The sequence below is a fragment of the Oryx dammah genome, unplaced genomic scaffold (genome assembly GCF_014754425.2).
Source record: "Oryx dammah isolate SB20612 unplaced genomic scaffold, SCBI_Odam_1.1 HiC_scaffold_26, whole genome shotgun sequence".
Taxonomy (NCBI): Eukaryota; Metazoa; Chordata; class Mammalia; order Artiodactyla; family Bovidae; genus Oryx; species Oryx dammah.
Genome location: NW_024070210.1, coordinates 58,911,681 through 58,935,021, shown reverse-complemented (window position 1 = coordinate 58,935,021; position 23,341 = coordinate 58,911,681). Strand labels below are relative to the sequence as shown.

The 23,341-nt window shown below is 37.7% G+C and overlaps 1 protein-coding gene across 7 annotated transcripts in view; it reads right to left on the bottom strand.

The window, feature by feature from the left end:
• The window catches only part of NIN (ninein), a 106,675-nt gene that overhangs the window by 18,828 nt on the left and 64,506 nt on the right, over positions 1-23,341 (bottom strand). For all 7 annotated transcript variants that reach the window (XR_005718712.1, XR_005718713.1, XM_040226756.1 and 4 more), the window contains 11 exons: positions 21,335-21,473; positions 19,401-19,522; positions 17,804-18,309; positions 14,559-16,703; positions 13,137-13,262; positions 12,959-13,028; positions 8,276-8,491; positions 5,629-5,742; positions 2,837-2,959; positions 1,437-1,550; positions 498-644 (listed from right to left, as the gene is read on the bottom strand). Coding sequence is in view for 5 of the 7 variants with exons in the window: in XM_040226756.1 (XP_040082690.1) it covers positions 498-644; positions 1,437-1,550; positions 2,837-2,959; positions 5,629-5,742; positions 8,276-8,491; positions 12,959-13,028; positions 13,137-13,262; positions 14,559-16,703; positions 17,804-18,309; positions 19,401-19,522; positions 21,335-21,473 (3,822 nt within the window). In the remaining 2 variants the exon portion in view is untranslated. The remainder of the gene's footprint in view (positions 1-497; positions 645-1,436; positions 1,551-2,836; positions 2,960-5,628; positions 5,743-8,275; positions 8,492-12,958; positions 13,029-13,136; positions 13,263-14,558; positions 16,704-17,803; positions 18,310-19,400; positions 19,523-21,334; positions 21,474-23,341) is intronic.

The following is a 23,341-nucleotide window of genomic DNA, read 5'->3' as shown; positions in this document are numbered from 1 at the left end:
GAAAAACCATAGCCTTGACTAGATGGACCTTTGTTGGCAAAGTAATGTCTCTGCTTTTTAATATGCTGTCTACATATATTGTTCTTTATTTGCAGACAGATGAAGCAGCATTGTGATATATTAAAATGAGACACTTTCTATAATATCAAAATGTTTTTATCCATGGTCTTTTGACTTGCACAATATAAAAAATTACCTTGTCACTATGGTTCCATTTATGTGAAGTTCAGAAACAAGCATCCCTAACCTATGGTGGCAGAAGGTAGAAAAATTGTTCCCTTGGGGTTGTCAACTGAAGAGGACGCAAGAGAGCCTACTGGGTGCTGGAAATGTTCTTTATTTTGAGCTAGGAGGTGGTTACACAACATACACACACACATTTCTAGGTAAAATACACATTTATATATAGATACATAAATATGTGTAAAAATAAGTTGTAAACTAAAACTGTGTGCCTTTTACTGTAAAGTTATAACTCAATAAAGAAAAGAAATTACCTTGTCACTGGCATTCTGCAGTTGCTGGTGTAGAGACATCACTTCTTGCTTTAAAGCCTCCTTTTCCTGCTGAGTCACTCGTAGATCAGATTTAATTCGGGACATTTGTAGGTTTACATTCTGAAGAGTGTCTTCTAAATTCTGAACCTACATCAGGACAAATGAGAAATCCTCATGGGCTCAGGTATAGCATGTGCATGTATGAATGAACTGAGACACAGAACTTCAAAGTCCCTTCTGTTTCTACTTACTATATCCAGCTCTTTTCAGTTACTCAGGGAAAACCAGGATATTATGTATCTTTACAGGATGTTACGTTATATTTAAGAGAATAATGAAATATACCTTGAGCAAGGTATTGCTGGTACAGTCATCTGGTGTATTACCAAGTGATATCTTACAGAACCAAGGAGTACCAGCTGGCATCACAATAGATAATTTTACTGAATTTTGTAGAAATTACATTTTAGACTGTGGTGGTGTTTTGCAAAGGACCTCTCAGTTTAAAATAAAACCATATCTTTGTAGAATCCTACTCCATGCTAATATCTCATTTATATTTCAATTTTTAAAATTTTAAATTGGTAAATGGAATGTCAATAGATATCTTTAACTATAATAGGGCATGAACCTGCCTTAGAAATCCTAATTCTAAATTAGAAATAAGAAGTCATTTTTGCACACTGTTCTTAAGCTTTCATAAATAAGTAATCTCACAGTGATGAGACAATCTCATGATTATTTCATCATAATGAACTTTGGAGGAAACACTGTTCAACTTATTTTATTATACTGTAACATGTGTGAAATATTAGTTAAATTGAACCATTCTGAACCTTTTTAGACCACATCCACTTAAAACATTGTTCCACTTGGAGTTCTGCTGGAAGATACAGGAAAAAATTAACTATATGGATGAAACAAGAATTGTCCACATACCTTTTCCTGTGAAGCCACTAGTTGTGACTTTAAGCTTTCACTCTGGTGTTCCCAAGACTTCTGTTCTTGCTTCATAGTAGCAATTCTGTGCTCTAAAAGACTTGATTTTGCCAACTGTTTCAGGAAAAGAAAAGAAGTAACAGTATTTTTGCAAACATGTCTAGCCGCAATTCATAATTCATATGCCTCCGTTTACACCGAGAAGATCAAGTACCATATCTTTACATAGTGGATTGGGGCAAGGTAAAAGACAAACGTTTCCTTGACTCTCTTTTCTACTTTAATTTTGAAGAGTCTCTTTTCTTTGGGGATTTCCAGTTTTCTTTCTCATTGCCTCATGTTTTGTGAAGGGCTGGAAGGCAATTAGAAATTCCGAGAGTGTGCCATAATAGGAAACCAAAGTGTGTCTATTAAGGCAGATGTAACAAAAGCAGTGTTTCTGGATTTGGCAGGGAAAATATAGTAGAAAAAAAAGTAACCATGCAACAGGCTTCAGATTGTTAAATACATAATATTCACGTTATATGTAAGTAAACTATGATATATTTAAGTAATATATATTAAGTAACAATGATTATTAAAATGAGATAATCATTTATTACTGTATTTAATATTTATTAAACAATTAATCTAGACTCCTGTTAAAATCATGGCTTCAGCAATCTACAGATTTAATGTGATCCCTATCAAATTATTGATGACTTTTTTACACAGAACTGGAATAATCCTAAAATTTTTATGGATTATAAATATACATGTGGTATACATATACACTATGGTATATTACTCGGCCATAAAAAAGTGAAATAATGCCATTTGTAGCAACAGGGATGGGCCAAGAGATTATCATAACAAGTGAAATAAGTCAGACAGACAAAGACAAATATTACATCATATCACTTATATGTGAAATCTAAAAAAAAATACAAATGAACTTATTAATACAAAATAGAAACAGACTCACACATGGAAAACACACGGTTACCAAAAGGGAAGAGTGGGAGGGAGAAATTAGGAGTATGGGACTAACAGATATATACCACTATATATAAAATAAATAAGGATTTACTATATAGCACAGGGAATCATATTTAATATCTTGTAATAATCTATAATGGAAAAGAATAAAGAAAAAGAAGTACATACACACACACACAAACACACACAGCCAAATCACTGTTGTATACCTGAAACAAACACAATATTGTAACTCAACTATACTTCAATACAAGAAAAAAAAAAAACTAATGGCTTCAGGAGCTCTAAGGTCACAAATACCAGCAAAATGCTGTTCCAGGAGACTTTTAGGCTAACACAGTGGGCCCATATGCCACTGGCATTACAGAAATGTTCATTATGGTACATACCATATGATGATGGTAAAGTCTTATTTTTATTACCTTATCAACACAGACATTTAATTCTTCACTTAGAGCTTCCTTTTCTTTCAGCAGTTTTTCATTGTGGCTTAGAATACTAGAAATTTTTTGCTGGAAGTCAGAGAGATCAGGACATCTGCAGAGCTGCAAGGGATAAGTAAATGAGCCCACCCGTCATATCTCATGAATGTATTTATAGACAGGACATTTTCATGGTTGTTACCATTTCCCTATCTATTTCCAAGGATATATAAACTCCAGAGGACTATAATTAACTTTGACAAAAATCTTCCCTGCTTCTCTCAATTCTCCAATTGACTGCCGAAATGTCTGCTCAGGAAAAATCTACCAAGACATTGTGAAGTAATGGTCCCAGCCTTCTGTTTTACCTTCAGGATAAAATAAATAACATATTGCCATTCTGTCATCAATTTAACTTGGGTACATATGACAAAACATTTTCCTCATTCTTTTTTAACTAGAAAAAAAATCTTTTTTCAATCAAGAATACAGAATTGGCATCAACCACATATAATGTATCAACCAACACAAAGGCAAGTTTAAAGATAAATCAATCGGTCTTTTTCAGCTCATTTTACATACCCTTCACTTTGGGAGATGCTTAACGTGACTGGCTTAGAAAAATGTTGCTGGTATGGACACACTTGCTTCTTCCTCTGCATTTTATGGAATCACGATAAACCAAAAACTTTTTGTTCCTTTTCATCATCAACTTTAGCACTACTGACCCTCAGGGCCAGGTAATTTCTTGTCATGGGGGACTGTCCTATGCACTGTAGGATGGTTGACAACGTCCCAGGCATTACCTACTAGATTCCAGTAGTACACACTCCCTGCCTTGTACACCCAGTGTGGAAACCAAATGTGACCCCAGATACTGCTAAATATCTTGGTGTGTGGGAGCAGTCTCCACCCACCACAAACACCGCCTTAAAGAGACTGATTGTTTCTTACACTTTTAGAGTTCATATGTTTTCCATTTCCCTCTGCTTCATCTGGCTTTCAATTTTCAATTATTTACTGTCATGATTTTACGGCCACCTTTAATGTTTTACCTGAAGGTCTTTTGGAACAGTATAACAGAACAGACCTTAAGGATTGAAGCTTGTCTTCAACTGGCAACAAATTCAGCATAATTTACAAATCTAAACAAGTCAGAAAGATGAAGAAAAATCTATGTACCTGGGCACTGGTTAATAAAGGACTTTTCTCCTTTACTTGCTACCTTGCCTCCCTATCCCCAGGCCCTCACAAAGCCTGGTACCATTTTGGGCGTCTACAGACTGTCATGTGACCACTGCTTGTGCTAGTCATGTTTCTTTTCAGTGCAACAGGTAAGACAAACAAAACTGTTTTGTGAACAAGAAATTATTATGTCATACAGAGCAGCATGTGCTTTCTAGGTCCAAGCTGGATGGCAGCAACAACGGGCTGACACCATCCTACTCCTGTGATCCAAGAGTCCAGGGACCATGAACAACTTCCTACCAAAAGTAAAAGGGCTCACATGCAAGGAAAATGTGCCAAAATGATGTCCTGATCATGTTGCTTTACTCTCAACTCTGCTCCTTTTCTTTTGATCCATAACTTGGCAAAATCACAGCACATACATTTCCCATGCTTGGACATGGGACCCATCATTATCATCCAAAAGGTTGCACAACAGAAAAAGAAGAAGGAGAAAATTATGCCCAAGTTAATTAGGATAAATTTGGTAATAATAGTCCTGGAATACTTATATAACACAGGAGGGCCTTTTAACTTCTGGAATGTTTATAAGGGCTGACAGCTTCTGCTATGGCAGGACAGCTATACCTTGCATAGCCGCATCTGACTGGAAAAGGTTCTTATAAAGCACCTATTAGATACCCGTACTCTATTAGGCACTGGAAGAGATACAAACTCTCTTGAGTCTAACAATCTTATTAGGAAATTAAGACTTATGGGTGTCAATTAGGGATCAACGCAAACGTAACACGCCCAGTGGTACAGGCTCTATTTCAGCATTCAGAGGACACCTTTATGCTCATAGGCTGAATGGATACAAGAGAGTTTTATAATCTAAAGATATCATGGTATTAAAGTAATCCTTTGGTGAAACAAATAAAATGGAAAAACTAAATTCTCCTATTATATATCAAGATTGCATAAACTGAGAAATTCATGTACTCACTGAAAAGTTCAGAATAAAGAATAAAATTGGACAATGTTCAGCATATAAATTTTAAGGTGGACTTAAAATTATACTTAAAATTAGGTCTTTGCTTGAAACTTTGAAATATGCTTTTTAAAGCCAAATTCATAGGTGAGACCACATCCCTCATAATGCTTTAGAATCTATTCTTCTGCCCAAGATAGATGCCTCAAACTCACTATGAGAAAAAGGGAGAACCTGGGTCTCACAAATCTGGGTGAATAGTTATTAAAGTTATTAGCAAGAAAGTCACCAGTTTTTTAGGCAAATTTATATTACCTTAACATCTAGCTGGGCAAAGGTAGAGCAAAACATTTCTTAAACTGGTGGCTGGTATTCATTTTATAGTAAATTAATAGAATGTCAGCCTATAACACACATAAGTTATATAACTAGAACATTTGGAGAATTAGTGATAGGAGCTCTTATAAATTAGACTTGTATTGCATACCCTGAACTTCACTAAGCAATAAGCTAGTTAACACGATTCAGTAAAAGGGACTCTCAATGGCTAGAAAAAAAAGACAATCTGGTACATGTTATTCTATGACTCCCACACATATCTCCTTGCCCCCACCTAAGCTGCACACAGTCTTACTTGTTTCATTTTCTCCAATTCATCTTTGAGAAGGAGGTTTTCCTGTTCCACGATGTGAGTCTGTATTTTAACTTCAGAAAGTTCTGCCTCCAAAGAAGACACTAAAGTGGAAGACTAAGAAAAAAAATTAAAAAGTCAAATAACACACTCATTTAGCCTAGGGAAACTTAATAAGGTCACAAAAGGCAGCATTAAGAAAAAAATAGTGCATACTCAATGACACACTATTTTAAGATCATTTGTACTCAATGGAACTAACCAAAACTATCTTTTAAAAAACTTTCCACTAAAATGGTATAAACATGATTTCTTAAGTTTATTTTTGAAGATTCTCCACTGTAAAGCTACTATCTTTCTCTCGGGGGCAGATGCTTTCAGACCATGCAAACTGTGTTTTTTCTTAAGCATTTGCTTATTAATTTTAGTGTCTATCAGTGGATTTTATCAACAACAATTACTACTTTGGTATTGCTTAATGAAGACTTGCTATTTCCTTCCTTCCTTCTACATTTATTAATTGGAATTCTATTGTAAGGAAGATCTGTTATTTCTCTCCCCTTTATTTACCTATTCCATCATAACAGTATGGACCTATAGATATTCATTTCATTCTGTATTTTATAATTATGCTTATTTTTGCTATGCTTTATTTTGTTGATCAAATTATTTCAGCTTTGGCCATTAGGAGCTTCTTCAGGTTGTGTCCTGTCCTTTTGACATGCCCCATTTTTTGGGGGGGCACCTTTTTCTTTCTGGCACCATGAGATGTTCCAGGCTCATTTTGAATTGACCCTTCACCAGCCTTGGGATCAATCATCTCTCCAAGAAACCCAGGTTTCTCATATAGAACAGTATTCAGAAATCAATAATTGGGTGCTCCATTCATATACACACATCCACATTTCTGTATCTGCCTATATACTAAACAAATAATGAGTTTATTCTATTAGCTCAAATTCCAATCCAACATCAGAAGGTTCATTTTAGCCTTCCTAGTTTCCCCACTTCCAACCTCCTTGTCCCAAAATGAGAAACTCAGTTCTTACTATCTACAACATATTTACTTATTTGTTCAATTCTGGTATACACAGAGTAGTTCCAGAATCACTAACATACACCCTCATGAGAAACACATTTAGTGACTATTGTAGCATTTATGTACACTTCCTTTTGTCTTAACCTTACCATGTACAGTCAAGATACTCCTTTCTAAATTACTTATTTTCTTCCACATCATGGTTATGTTATCCACTCATAACACTGTTAGGTTCACTTGATAGTGTCTGTGTTCCATTTAGCTCCCCCCTCCCCTGATCTTTATTTTCTGGATTGGTTTTGCTTGTTTATTTGAGGGGGTATGTGAAGAGTATGTGAAACATGACCATGGTTCTAAGCATCAGACTGTATGAAAAGGTTCTCAGAAGTGTCACTCCCGTCCTCATCCCTGCTATCACGTTCCCATTCCTCTCTTGCATTCCTTTCCAATTTGCCCCCTATACGGAAGCATCTCTTTAGTTACCTGGTTTATCATTCCTGTATTTCTTTTCCAAAAATTCTGTATTTCTTTTACACAAATACATGTGTATTGTCTAATATCCCCTTCTTTCTTACATGGTTGGAGACATACTAGAGAGACTCTTAGATATGCTTTTCAGCTTTTCCTTTTTCACCTGTTTCTAGTGCGTCCTGGAAATAAGTTCATACCAAGAGATCTTTCTCATTCATTTTCTTTTTTTAAACCTATATAATACTCTTCTATGGTGTGATTCCATCACATTTACCCAACAACTTTCCTATGTGAGGGTATCTAGGTTGTTTCCAATACTTTGCAGTTACAAACAATGCTGCAATGATAACCAACCCTGTGCATGTGAATTTTCATATTTTTGGAGGAATATCTTTAGGGTAAATTCCTAGAAGTAAGATTGCTAGCATACAAGTAAGTACATATATAATTTTGTTAGATATTGCCAAATTGCCTTCCAGAAATATGGTACCAGTTTATATCCCACCAGCAATGTATGAAAGTGCCTGTTTTTCCAAACTTTTGCCAACAGAATATGTTGTTATATTTTTAAATTGTTGCCAATCTCATAGGTGAGAAATGAGATATCAGTGTTGCTTTATTTGCATTTCTCTAATTCTGAGTACCAAATATTTTTTCATAGATTTGAGAGCCATTTTTATCTCTTTTTCTTTGTGTGTGACTATTTTGTTCATGCATTTTTCCCATTTTGCTATCAGATTTTGATCCTAAGTCCTTTGATTTTTAAGAGTTCTTTACATAGTAGGAATATTAGCCCCAATCTTTGTGGCATATGATGCAAATATTTTTTTCCCCAGTTTATGAGCTGTCTTTTGACTTTAATTCTGAATGTCTATTGAGTTGTCCAGGTACCACTTATTAAAAAGTCCACCTGTACCCCAGTGATTTGAGAACCCATCTTTGTTATAGACTAAGTTTTCATTTGTTATATACTAAGTATCTGGGTCTAGTTCTAGACTTTCTATTCATCTCTCTACTCATGTGCCAACACTAAGTTTTAATTATTAGGACTTAAATGCATAAGAAATTAAATATAAGCATTTCTTTTTTTTTTAATTGGGATTTCCTCCAGAAAGGCTATAGAGTAGCTGTAGACCATACCTGCAATTTACAGTGTTCCAGTTCTTCTTTGAGATTAGACTTTTCTTGTTCCCATTCCTCACATGCACTGTGTCCTGGCTCTTTGTCCTTCTGGCTTAGCATTTCTGCCAGACGTTGATTAAGTTCTTGCAGCTCTTTCTGATTCTGAGAGTTCTTTTGGCTAAGCTCCATATTTTCCAAATCCAACTGCTGGTTTTTGGTTTTTAATTCTGAAATCTAATTAAAATTGAAATAAGTGTTTAAAATTCGTTATCCTACTTCTGCTAAAAAAGCTTATTTAGAGATTGTTTTACCCTCTCTATGTAGATAGTTTATATATATATACACACACACACATACACATTTAATAGCAGACACAATTCATACTCATTATTACAAAGTCAATTAGACACTTGTCCAATCCCACTCTGCCGGGGTCCAGCCCCGGTGGATCCAGGGAATTCAAAGCGTGGACGGCGTTGGTGAGAAAAGACTTATTTGTTTATTAATATAAGATTAGATTAAGAAACAATAGTATAGTAGGAAGATTAAGTGGAGAAAGAGGGCTGAATAACTTGGATTACGCGGAAGACCAATAAAATTTCAGACAAGTAATTTGCACCATCTACTTTGGGCCACCGGGGCTCGCTTGAATATCTAAGGGTGCCTCGCCTTAAGCTCCCTTTCGCGCGGGTCTTAACAGCCAGAGCAAGTAAGTAGACTTGGCGAGCCTCCGCACCCCAGATGGGAATTCAGCCTGAAATGAAAGTAAAGAGCAGAGAGAGGGAAAGGGAGAAAGAGAGAGAGACACGGGGGAAACCAGTCCAGCGACTGGCTCCGGCCCCTATTGTCTAGAAAGGCCTTTTATACCTTTTTTTTTGATTGTACATAGAGATCAATGGGTAATACAAAATTATGCAGTGTTAGCAGTCCAGACTCTTATCAAAACCAGGCTTTTCTCTCTGCATACCTAATTGTATACACAAGTCTTAGGTGATTTACATTATCTTCTGGCCAAAAAGGGCCAATTAACATTTTACAGCCTTTTTTCTGATGAGGGTTTGTCAACCAGAAGACTTATTTGTGTTGATCTTCCCAAGGTCTGGTGCCACTCTCAGAAAGTACTAAATAAAGTTACATTCTTACATAGCAAGGACACAAGAGGAGTGCAAAGAGAATTAACTCAAAAGCCTAGTGTTGCTAACATCAGAACTACTATATATCTTTTTCCATATCCCGTTTACATTGATTAACATCCTCCCAGGTGCCTAAAAGATAAAGAATATGGAGGCCTGGCAGCAATCATTGAGTCAACAGTGAAATCCCGTCACCAATAGAATTTTTAACTCTTTAGAAAAGGCTCTGTATCTTTAAGATGCTTTTAAGCTTTGTGCCTATTGCGGTTGGGGGCTGCAAGCAATTCACAAGCTGTAAGAGGTCCAGGGAACCTGTTAGGCAAGCTAGAGAGCAATCAGAGGGGGTTAACTGAAACATCCCTTTTAAATGCAGAAGACTAAAGCCCTGCGTTGACTTTTTTCCAGAGAATATCAGAAAAGTGGAAAAGCAGAGTACAAGAGCCGGCAGATTTTTATTTTGCGGGGTGGATGCTCAGGAAATGCCAGGGGGAACTCCTGAAGTCTGATCACGGCCTTGCGTATGTCAGCTTCCGCCCTCATGACCTTGTCACGGGTGGGATTCCTCACACTGGCTCCCGGCACCACTCCACAGGGGTAGCCACTGTCCACAGCTGGATGCATCCCCCTCCAGATTGTTTTCGATGCATATACAAACCCATATGAGGGCTTCCCTGATAGCTGTGTTGGTAAAGAATCTGCCTGTAATGCAGGAGACCTGGGTTCGATCCCTAGGTTGGGAAGATCCCCTGGAGAGGGGAAAGGCTACCCGCTTCAGTATTCTGGCCTGGAGAATTCCATGAACTGTATAGTCCACGGGGTCGCAAAGAGTTGGACATGACTGAGTAGTGACTTTCACTTTCACAGACACATATACACATAGTGTTTTTCTTCTTTAGATAGAAAATTTGCATAATTTCAGATGTTTAGATACTCTGCTTTCTCCACTTATAATATCTTATAGACTCTTATCTTTCCAAATCAGTGCATTCAGAAACTGCCACATGCTGTATTTTTATGTGGCTGTGAGGTATTCCATGTAGCAAGACATTCCATACTGCATTTATCCATTCTCATATTGACAAAAAAAAAATCTTTTGGAAAATTCGTTTATACGTGGTGGCATTTAGTATTTAGCGTCTCATTTTTGGAAGTGGGGCTGCTGGGTTAGAAGGTATGCATATATGTTACCGTTTTGATTGACATCCCCAAAATGTGTTCTTCATAGCACTACCAACGTATAGTTCTATCAACAATGTATAAGTAGATTCATTTTCTCACTCCCTTTTAATACTAGACGAGATCAATCTTTAATTTTTACTGATCTGATATGCAAAAAAAGGAAATATTTAATTTGCCCTTCCCTAATGAATAATGAGGCTAACTTTCTTTTTATATGTGCTCTTTTTTCTGACTTGACCATTCATATCAATTATCCATTTTCAGTTGGGTTTTGCAATTTGTAAGAGTACAAAATATATTTTGGATGTTAACACTTTGTCTATTTCAAATGCTGAAAATACTCTTTTCCCAGGATGTCCTTGTTTTTTGACTGTTTCAGACTGATTCTCAAATGGCCTTTTCTCACACAATTGCACACTGTTGAGATTATACGAATTGGGCACTGAATGGCACACGCTATCTAAATAAATCATAATTCTGTGAAAATATACATGGACTAACTAGTATTCTATATCTGTAAAATTCTATTCTTAACCTACTGCTTTTAATCATGCTGAAGAAAGAGGAAGGGGCTAACCGAAATGAAAACCACATGAGGAGCTGCAGTCCTTGAGAGAGTATAGTACTGGCACAAAAACAGATACATAGACCAATGGAGCAAGGTAGAGAGCCCAGAAATAAACCCAAGCACCTATGGGCATCGTATCTTTGAAAAAGGAGGCAAGAATATATAATGGAGAGAAGACAGCCTCTTCAATAAGTGGTGCTGGGAAAATTGGACAACTACATGTAAAAGAATGAAATTAGAACACTTCCTAACACCATATACAAAAATACACTCAAAATGGATTATAGACTTAAATGTAAGGCCAGAAACTATAAAACTCTGAGGGGAAAACACAGGCAGTACACTCTTTGACGTAAATCACAGCAAAATTCTCTCTGACCCACCTCCTAGATTAATGGAAATAAAAACAAAAGTAAATAAATGGGACCTAATAAAACTTAAAAGCCTTTGCACAGCAAAGGAAACTATAAACAAGATGAAAAGACAACCCTCAGAATGGGAGAAAATAATTGCAAATGAAGCAACTGACAAAGGGTTAATCTCCAAAATATATAAGCAACTCATATAGCTTAATATCAGAAAAACAGCCCAATCAAAATATGGGCAGAAGCCCTCAACAGACATTTCTCCAAAGAAGACATACAGATGCTAATAAGCACATGAAAAGATGCTCAACATCACTCACTATTACAAATGCAAATCAAAACTACAATGAGTTACTACCTCACAGCAGTCAGAATGGTCATCATCAAAAAATCTACAAACCATAACTTCTGGAGAGGATGTAGAGAAAGGAGAACCCTTATGCACTGTTGGTGGGAATATAAACTGATACAGACATCATGGAACACAGTATGGAGATTCCTTAAAAGACTAAATCTACCATATGACCTAGCAATCCCACTATTGGGCATATACCCTGAGAAAACCACCATTCTCAAAGACATGTATCCCAATGTTCACTGCAGCACTTTACAATAGCCAGGACATGGAAGCAACCTGGATGTCCATTGACAGATGAACGGATAAAGAAGTTGCGGTACATTTACACAATGGAATATAACTCTGACATAAAAAGGAGCAAATCTGAGTCAGTTGTAGTGAGGTGGATGAACCTAAAGCCTCTTATACAGAGTGAAGTCAGAAAGAGAAAAACAAATATTGTGCATTAACACTTATATATGGAATCTAGAAAAATGGTGCTGATGAACCTAGTAGAGAATGGACTTGTAGACACAGCAGGAGAAGGTGAGGGTGTGATGAACTGAGAAAATAGCATTGACATACATACACTATTATGTGTAAAGCAGATAGTAGGAAGTTGCTAAATAGCAGGGACCCAGCCTGGAACTCTGTGATGACCTAGAGATGTGGGATAGCGGGAGGGAAGGGAGGCTCAGGAAGGAAGGGATACATATGCATACATAAAATTATGACTGCTTCATGTTGCTGTATGGCAAAAACCAATACAAAATTGTAAAGCAATTTTCCATCAATTAAAAAAAAACAAACACATACGGGATAGAGCTAGTTTTTCATAGGTTTGGTTTAGATGTTATCATCTCCCCATTTCTACTGATTATACGTCTTGTATTAAACACCCAGAAGTCTAGAAATAATGTACACACATTTTGAAAATAGTAAATATATTTTCAAAAAATAGAAACTGAATTTAGAATTAGCATAAGGTAAGTTTCCATTTTGAAACTCAGAATTACCACCTTACCATTATTGGCTACATTTCCAGTGGCATGTGCTATAAATTTCAAATTTAAAAAAAGACAATTTTAGAATCAGGAAACATTGAGAAATACCTCTTACCTGTTTCTTTAAATTTTCAACCATCTTCTGAACTGCAGCTTTTTCCTGTTTTACAGTTTCTATTTTTTGCCTAAAGGGACAATGAAAATATAACTTAAGAGTTAGGCTTTACACACTGAAGTACCACAGTTTTAGTCCTTGCAAAAATGCCTTTAGAATATTTAAGTATATATCTTACCACATTTCTTCCTCAGATCCACTTAATTTCCCTAATTTCAGGTTAGAAATGCTGTCTTCTTCATTTAAAGTAGTAATTTCATTTCTCAAAATAGAATTTTCCTCTTGAAGCTTCTCAGATTCATATCTGCAGTACAGAGATTTTTTAAAATAGTTATAAAAAGGCCATCATCTGGCATCTTTGGAAAACACTTTCTAGTAACTTCCAATTAAATCCATATTCCACACCAGTTAAAAAGAAAAGCCTAAATTAGTAGTCTCTTGGTACTTGGAAATCAAGCTACGACAGTGACTCATTTCTTTTGGGAAGTAAGAATTATACTAAAAGACATTAGGGAAGTGTGACTAAAACACTTAAGCATTGAGACACAAAAGAGACTCAGTACCCATCCTACTTGGTGACTTTCTCATACTGCTTTGAGCAAATAACTCTGTATTTCAGTCTCAAGTCCTGCCTGCTCCTCAAAGACAAAAGCCGTTATCACTAAGCTGTGTGAGCTTTAGTTTTAAATCCCAAGGTACCTAGAGAAAGAAAATTTACTACATAAATGAAAAGGACATATCAAAACATGTACACTAATGGTTACCTTCTAATTTCTTTCATCTCATGATTTTTGGAACTAAGAACTAAGAATTTTGGAACTAAGAATTTTGGGGTCTAAAATAAAAAGAGGAAAGACTACACCTAGAATTATTGTGGGTTTTTTCCCCCATATCATTAAGATATTTCAGACATGATATAAATTCTACAATTTGTTTGAACCAAATTTGTTAGAAGACTATTGCTATCATATTTTATAAAGTCAAGTGAGCAGTGGTTCAAACTAGTATATTTGTCTTTGTTCTTTCAGCACATTAATATCTGATAGGTCCTCAAAAAACTGTATGTTCTAAGATGAATTTCCGATATCTATAGAATATCAGCATGCACTTTAAGTGATGTAAGTGAAAAACTATAAGCCATGAAACAACATTTTTCCCCATATTAGTATAAGAAGAAAGTTCTTATCTACCAAGTGAGTTAATAATACACAAAAGGCATTCATTCTCATATAACTTGTTTCATCAAAATGAGGAAAATAACATTTAGCCAAAGGAAAAAAGTCTGTCCATCCCAATGAAGTGCTAGAAAGGAGTTAAAGACAACGTACTATGATGATGCATGTGGTTAAACAGCCAACACTCTCCACTATGAACTTTCATCCCCCAAATGAACAACATTTATTTCCTATAGAGGAAGGAATGCCTCCTAGGCTGGGTTACTCTACTTGTTAATACAACACAGAAGCAGAAGGGAGTCTAAAGTACTGCTCTCTCTTTGAAGACTAACAGGTTAGTTTCTCTAGGCACAGCAAGCAGCAGAAGTTAGATGTGGTGCGGTGCTCTGGGAGACTCCGGGAAGTGCGGAAGGTACATACGTTACCTCAGAAGCTCAACTTTCTGCTGCATCTCACTGCATGTGATTTGCAGGTCATGCATCATTGCCTTCAGCTCTTCCTCCTTTTCTCCTTGAGAAGGTACATCTTTTTGCTTGACTAAAGCAGTGACTCTTTCCCTCAACTTTCTAGTCAGCTCCTGCAGCTTTTTTTTCTCCCGTTCTAACTCTGCGATGGTGGCCTGGTGCTGAAAATGCTTGTCTTGAAGGCCGAGGAGAGCAGTGTTTTCCTCCAGTATAACTCGGTTCTGTGCTCCAGGCTTGTCTCGATGTGTCTGGAGTGTTCCATGTAGCCAGGCAATTTCATGTGCTTTTACTTTCTCTAAGAGCTGTGTATTCTCCTGTTCTAGGTACCGGTTTTCTTGATACAAACGTTCTTCTATAATATGACGCACACTCATAACATTTGGTACACGCTCATCCAGTGTTTGGTTTAGTTCAAAGACCTCTGCATCAGGTCCGACTTCCAGGTTATCTAAATGGGCTTCCCATAAGGAGGAGCAGTCACACTGCACTGCTGCTCTTTCTCGTAGCTTCTCAATCTTGCCTTGAAGTCTCAAAACCAGAACATGCAGTTCCTCATTTTCTCTTTTGATCTCATTGTAACTCTTTTCCAGGCTAAGGAATGTGTCAGTCATTTCTTCAACCTTCTTTAGCTCATCCTGTAATCTGAACATTTCTGAAGTAAGCTCTTTGTTACTTTCTAGTGCTTCGTCGTAGCGCTTCTCCATCATCCTCAACTCTTCCTGAAGATATTCATTTTCTCTACTGGCATCTTCGTATAACAGTTTATACTTGGGGGAAGCCTCAGGAATTCTTTCAAGCATCTTCAGTTTCTTTTTTAGCACAGAAACATCAAACAGTAGGTCCTGTTTCTTTTCAGACGCTCGATCACAGTCTGCACGTAAGATCATTAACTGTTCCCGAAGCTGGCCGACCTGATTCTTCAGGTCCCAGGTTTCAGTTCTGGTCTCCTCACTATTTTCAAGCTCGGAAAAACTCTCTATTGATGGTTCAGACTCCTCCATTCTGACCTGTCTCTGACCAGAGCTCGTCCCTGTACTTTCGAGGTCACGGACCTCATCGCCTTGTAGGTCACTGAGAATATGCTGCGTGGTTCCACCTTCTGCTTGTTTGATTCGGTTTGGCTGTAAAAATGGCTCTGTTTGTTCCACTGAATTTCCAAAGAGCCCAGAAGCTGGTTCATCTAAACAAGGAGACATTATTGACTCTGGTTCTAATTTTTGCAGCCTCTGCTGCAACCTAGAAATTTCAGTTGCCATTTTCACATTTTCCTTCACGGCTCGTTCATGGGCTCTTTGCAGGCTTAAGAGAACATCTCCATTCTCTTCCAACAGCTGTTCTCCTTGCTGAAGCAGGGACATGGTGCCATTTTCTTCTACCTCCTCCGCTCCTATCACCTGACAGCTATTCTGAAGCCTGGAGGGAGGAGACACTACCTGCTCCATCTCCTTGATTTTATTCTGGAGCCTGGAGATTTCTGTGCTCATCTCAGCCCTCTCTCGATCTGCTCTCTCACAGGTTGCTCTGTGGACACTCTCCATGACCAGAAGCTTGGACATCATTTCCTGCCTCTCCTGGTCATGTTCCCTTTGCAGCTGTTCAAGCCTCTGGCTGACCAGCTGCTCTGAGGTGCCTGCCTGGCACAGGACCTGCTCACGGTCCTTCAGCTCTCTTTCATGACTGCTCTTCAGCTCAAGTATCTGGTTGGACAGGAGACTTTGCTGACTTTCAGACATGTTTCTCAGATCTTCCAGGTCCCGTAGTAGCTGCTCTCTCTCTACAACCATACTATTCAAATGCTCCTTGTATGTTTTCTCCAGCATCTCTCTCTCCTGGGTGAGGACCAAAGAGGTTGCTTTCTCCCTCTGGAGAGTCTCTTTAAGCTGCTCCTGGGCTTCCGCACATTCCTGGGTGAGCTCGTCCTTCTCAAACTCCCACTGGGACCTCTCCTCACATTGTTGGTCCAGGAGCTCCTTCAGCTGTTGGCGGTAGTGCACCTCCAGACTCCGCAGGGCGTGTTCATATCTCTCAGTGACTTTCTGACAATCAGCCTGAAACTGGGCTTCTATCTGAGAGGTTCTTCTATTACACTCAGTTTCCATTTTTTCCCTAAATGTGGTCAACATACAGCATTACTGAAACTGTCATCAACTCCAGAAGCAAACAAAAAAACATTTTCCCATGCATAGAAGAAGCAGCCAAGCAAACAATGTAAATATTTTCTAAAAAATGGTCTTCACTTATTTCTGTACTCAGAAGGGATCTCATTTCTGAGTGCCAAACAGTGAGAGCCATAATTAATTTAAAAGACTCACTTACCTCTCTCTGCATTTAAAAAGAAGATTTAGAAACCAAATTCTCTGGCATATTCCCAGATATTCATGGAGTTTTAGCCGAAAACTTACAGTGCTTTCTCATTAAATGTTCAAATACATATTACCCTAAACCCTAAATAGGAAATACATAAAATTCTTTCATTTTAATTATGTATATTCTGGTGCCTCAGATGGTAAAGAATCTGACTGCAATGGAGGAGATCCAGGTTTGATCCCTGGGTTAGGAAGATCCCTGGGAGAAGGAAATGGTAACCCACTCCAGAATTCTTGCCTGGAGAATTCCATGGATAGAGGAGCCTGACAGGCTACAGTCTGTGGGGTCATAAAGAGTTGAACAAGACTGAGTGACTCTGTCTGTCTATATGTAGTTATATAAACCATACATATATGTTTTGCTTTCTATTTAATGAAGTACCACTGAGATAAAGTATGAAGCACCAAAGCCCTCAAAAACATCTGAGGTTTCACATGAGGAAAGTAAGCACAAAATAGTGTTTCATAACTCTGGCAGGAAATGTAACTTTGCCTGAATCTAATAACTTATAAAAGGCCTTTCTCAGAAAACAACAGGACTAAACGAAGAAGAAATCACATTTGTGATAATCTTATCCTCATCTGGAACCTTAAAAAGTATATGTCTGATAAAAAAAAAAAAAAACCCAAAACTTTCCTCTTAAAAAAAAAAGTTTCAACAGTCCAAGGTAGGCTTATATCTAAACAAGGACAAAACAAGTTGAAAAACTAAAAAAGAATTCTAGTCAGTTTAAGTGGGCTCTTACACCTTCTGGTTTTTTCAAAGTCTCCTTTATTAACGGGGACTTGTGGTGCCCCTGAGGACTGGTGTCCCCTCCTCTTCTTCCCCCACTTTCTTACCTTCCCTCATGTAGTTCCCTTTGGTGTTTTTCCAAGAGCTCTTTTTGCAATTCCTCTTTCTCAAGAATGTGTTTCTCCACCAGGCTTTTCAGCTGCTCCTGGTGAACTTGTTCTAGTTTCTGAGTCAAGCCCCTCACCTTCTCCTCTGTCCAGGCGCCATTTTGAACGAGTTTTTCCCTCTCTCTGTTAAAGCCTTCCTCCACCTGCTCCAGCCTAGCCCTGAGTGCCGTCTCATGTTCCAGCCGCAGCTCCTCCTGCACGTGAGCCTTTTCCTCATCCCACTTCATCTGCAGCTGTTTTTTCTCCTCCTCATGTCTGCAGATAGCCATGTGTTGTGCCTCCTTGAGTAGCTCTGTCTGGCCCTGAAGTTCTGCAATCTTATTTTTAAGGTCACTTATTTGTTCTTCTAAGATGTGTACTTCATTCTCACACTTGAGCTTCATGTTCTCCTGCTCCTTTTCAAAGGCAACTTTGGTTTCATCTAGCTGCTTTTCATAATAGTTCACCTAAAGCAAGAAAGCGAAACCACCACAGTGTTATTCAACTCAAGGCCATGGAAAGGCTCTGGGGCAGTAAAGACTTTATTCTTACATTTCTCAGTTTTCCTATTTTTGTTTTAAAGTAACAATTCAAAACACATTAAATAAGATATTTTTAAGTCAGGTTTGATTTCCTTTGTAAATTGGTTGAATTTTATTAGTTTCTAAACTACTCTGTTAAAACTAACTAGACCTTCACATAGACACTGTATTTCTTCACAAGCATCCTTTCCAACTGCAAACTGAAAGTCTTAACATAGATAATGATATTCAAGTATTTATTTAACACCTGTCAGGTACTCTGCAGGCCTCATGGGGACACAAGTTGGATAAGACATAGCCCCCTCTCTAGACATGGTTATGATGAATATAAAGAAAGTGTACTACCAGTTAGAATAAAACATTTAAAAACATGTGTAAGAAAAATACCTACAATGTAACCTGGGGACTCCAAGGAGGTGAAAATCATGTTTGGTTGGGAGAATTCAGGAATATAAGAGGTAGCATTTGATGTAAACTCTGAAGGTTAAGTAGACTTTCTAGAGGTAGAAAGAAATAATAACATAGCATGTAATAGCATGAGCAAAGGAGGACAGTTTGATAAAGAGCAGCAAACTACCTGGTCTGGCTAGAAGAAAAAGTAACTCAAAGGATGGTAAAAGAGAAGACTGGAAGTATAACCTAAAGCAACACGGTAAAGGGTTTTGAAACCAAGATTCAGAACTTGTACCTAATTCAGGAGGTAATGCTATATCAAAGGACTTTTTTTTTTTTTTTTTAATGAGTTGGAAATAATGTAATGATCTTTAAGCTCCATGCTGGCTAGGACTGAAGATATTCCATTTTTAAGAATCTCTCTCCTACGAAGAAGAGCCCTCAAAGGCCCCTTGGTCTGTGAAAGCATCCTGAGGAAGTGAGTTCCTGGTAGCCACCAAGACGCATGAGGAAATGTACAGAAAGTGCTGCTCTGGGAGAAAAAAGAATGGAGAGTGTCGTACATGTAAAAGCTTGTCAGAGCTCAAAAAAATCAGAGAACAGGATTGAGAAGAAGGTCTTACTTTATCTTCAAGCTCCAGTTTTAGGTGACACAAGTCCCTGTGATGTTGTTCTTTCATCTGTTCGATGACCAGCTCTGCCTCGATGCTCATATTCAGTGGATTGCATTCTTCAGAACCAAGCCCTGAAAACACATGGGATCTGTTGACCTGGCTGCAGGTTCTTTCAGTAACACAACTGGCATTACTTATGGAATCCTAAAGTGCAATAGATGATATCTACTAGGAAACAGCAGAATCCAAGAGTGGTCTCTTGTTTTCAAGCATAAGGGAAAATGAGATACAGGCAGTGTATCAAACCTTAATAGAAGTCAATAGGACAGGAGGTGGGAGCAGATGGGGAAAATGTTTCTTAAAAGTGACCTCCTGCTAATGAAAATGCTGCCGAGTGAGGCAGTATGATGAAACCAATCAGCCTTCTTTCCATCCAACAAATACTGGGTGACAAATCAGCAGAAGGGAATGTGGCAGGAGGATGAATGGCCAGCATACTTGCTATGCTTTGAGGTGTTAACTTTATGGATCAAGATATCCAACCCACCACTCAACATTACAGAAGATTGAGCACTATAATGCTAATTTCCTGTAGTGCAGGTGGGGCCTCATCTTCAATTATCAGCTAAAGTTATTTAAAAGAATAAAGCATAGGTTAGGAACCCGGATATAGACAGATTCTGTAGAAAACTATCAACTCATTCCATAGGAGTTCACCTCTGCAACTGCCCACAATGGTGACTGAGATAGACATTGAAATGTGAAGCATAAGCTGAGGGCTGAGCTAGTACACAGATGAAATGATTACATCGAATACTAAGGCAGGGGACTAATATTAAGGCAGGGGACTCAAAAAAAGTTTTCATGTGGAGGGACACAGGCAGATGCAAGAAATAGTGTAAGTCTAACATCTGGAATTGACAACCTTTGGGCTTTCTCTACATCTGTCATGGCATTCCCCATCTGAGAAGTGATACCTGGGGTGTAAACCATCCCAAGATGGCACAGCCTCATGTACCCATGATTAGAACTCCCAGCCCTTGGTCATCTACGGAAAAGCCCAGAAAAGCTTCTGAGATGTATTCTATCAATTGGGCTCCATCCTTTTACCACAGTAAGGCTACAGAGTACAGACTTAGAGGAAAAGTATTCAAGCCTCTTCCTGTTCCCTCCTCACTCCCTTATTTACTGTAGAATAAATAGGTAAGGAGAAGAATAAACAACCATTGTGAGAACCTGTACTCCTGTTCCAAGTAGCAGTGGGGAAAACTATATATAATGAAGAATTTATTATAAACCCTTCTGAAATTCATATTCAACACACTGGAGGAAAGAGGCAGGATATGAGGAGGGAGGAAAAGAGCTGATAATGAACATAGGAGGGTTCCCAAACAGCTCTGCCTTCCATCTGTATTACTCAAAATCCTCCCCAAGGCACAGGCACCAACATTTATTTATCTTATTTGTTGTTTTGCAGGCATTTAGCACAACCAGCATAAGGAAATCAAATTCTGGAGTTTCTGGCTGGCTCACTGTCCAAAACATTGTCATAGCAGTTAGGCACTCTTTTAGAAAGGGAGGATTCAGCAATAACTCAGTGACTGAATTCTAACACTCCCAAGGCCTGGATTCGCAGACTCGTAGCCAGTTTTTTTTTTAAATATCCTTGTGGTTTGATTTTTCCATTTCTTTGTTGATGTGTATCAAAATCAGATGGAAATATTCTCATAAAGACTTCAGGACAAATGAAAAAAACATACCACAAGTGAAACAGCTCAAGAAAATAGCATTGCCAAAGTCTTTTTTTGGGGGGTGGGGGTGGGGTAGTGCTGTGGGGGTGGAGAAGGAAGGGTTGCCAACAATTTGCAGTTTTACATTCAACCATGGTTTTACAATCAAAAGTCAAAGGCACAGACTCTGAAGATGGTGTCTGAACGGCTTACCCTGGTCAGGCTCAATGCAACCACTGTTAATATCCAGTTCTTCTGACAGTGAGTTCTTCAAGGGAAGCCTGAATACTTTGCCTTGTGTACGATATTCTTGCAGTTCAGACTGGAGTTCGTCTACTTGGTCTTGTAATAGCTGGAATTTAAAAACCAATATAAAGCTTAGATGTGATGTCAAAAATAAGCAATGGACGAAAAAACAGATATACTGTACATCATCAAAATTAAAAACTTTTGTGCTTCAAAGGATACCAACAAGAAAGTAAAAAGACAACCCATAGCATGGAAAAAAAGGTTTTGCACCATACATATCTGATAAGGGACTTGTATACAGAATATATAAAGAACTATTACAACTCAATAATAAAAAGACAAATAACACATTTAATTATTCAGCAATGGATCTGAAGAGACATTTCTCCAAAGAAGATATATTGACAAGCACATGAAAAGTTACTCAATGTTATTAGCCATCAGGGAAATGCAAATCAAAGCCACAATGAGATTCCACTTCATATCCACTAGGATGACTAAAATAAAAAAGACATACAGTAACAACTGTTGGCAAGGATGGAGAGAAACTGGAACTCTCTTACTGGTGGGAATGTAAAATGGTGCAAATATTTTGCAAAAAATTTGGCAGCTCTTCAAAGGTTAAGCGTACAGTGATCATATGATTCAATTCCACTCCTCAGTACATACCCAAGAGAAATGAAACCATATGTCCACACAAGAGCTCACACACAAATTATTCACAGCAGCCCATTATTCACAATATTCAAGATAACTCAATGTCCATCAACTAAGGAATGGATAAATAAAATGTGGTATGTTTATGCTATGGAATATTATGCAGCAATAGAAATAAACAAAGTACTGATATATGGTACTACATGGATAGAGTTCAAAAACAATATGCTAAATGAAGGAAGCCAGTCACAAAGGTCAATATATTGTATAAATTCATTTTTAGGAAATGTTAAAAATAGGCAAAACCAAACAGACAGCAAATAGATTATTAGTTGCCTAGGGCTGGAAGTCATGGGAGAGATTACAGCTATGTGGACTGGGAGTTTCTTTGCTGGTGATGGAAATGTTCTAAAATTTATTATGGTAATGGTTGTACAATTCTGTGAATATACTAAAAGAGACTGAATTGTATACCTTAAGTTGGTGAATTGTATGGTTATGAAAAGCTATTAAAAAATATATAAGCAGATGAATTTGGGGAATTTTTGGAGGTGGAGCTGACAGATTTTACTGATGAAATAATTGAAAGCATAGGAGAAAAAAAATCTATATAACTGAAAGCATAGGAGATTAAAGAGCCAAAATGTATTTGTAAGAGTGATAAATATTTCATTTCTTTTCTCAAAATCTGCATGTATATTTCCTGAGAAGGCAGACTATGAACAACCTCATAAGGAGGTGATTGTTTCCTTCATTTTTGCCCAAGTACTATGTTCATCTAAAGCAAGCTGAACTCAGTTATGCTCACCATGTTAAAATACACAAGTGTTTGTGGTTTAAGAAAAAAAAAAAAAATCCCAGATTCCTGAGCTTAGAAGAGTTACTTTTCTAAAAAAGTCAAAGATTCTTACTTATTAGGATGTTTTTGTGTCCTCTAGTAGTAATGACTTACTACTTAAAGACTTGAGTGGTTTCTGCTCTATTTGCATTTTGTAAATAAAGTAAGGAATGTATTCAGGAAAAAAACCCCACAGAACAAAAGCAAATTATATCAGAGTAGGCCTGCACTCAGGAAAGGCTGGTTTTGGAATAAGCATATCAACATGACCACAGTTTCCTTCTCTTAGAATAAAACTTTATTTTCCTCTAATTACTGGCAATTTCTGACCCAGATAAATAGACAACGGCAGTTTGCACGACTCTCTCATATATCAGGATACTGAATAATATAATAGCAAGCACTTAGGTTAAGTGTTTTCTGTGTCTCAGGCTTTGTTCTACGCACTTCACGTGTACTTCCTGACTCTCCACAAC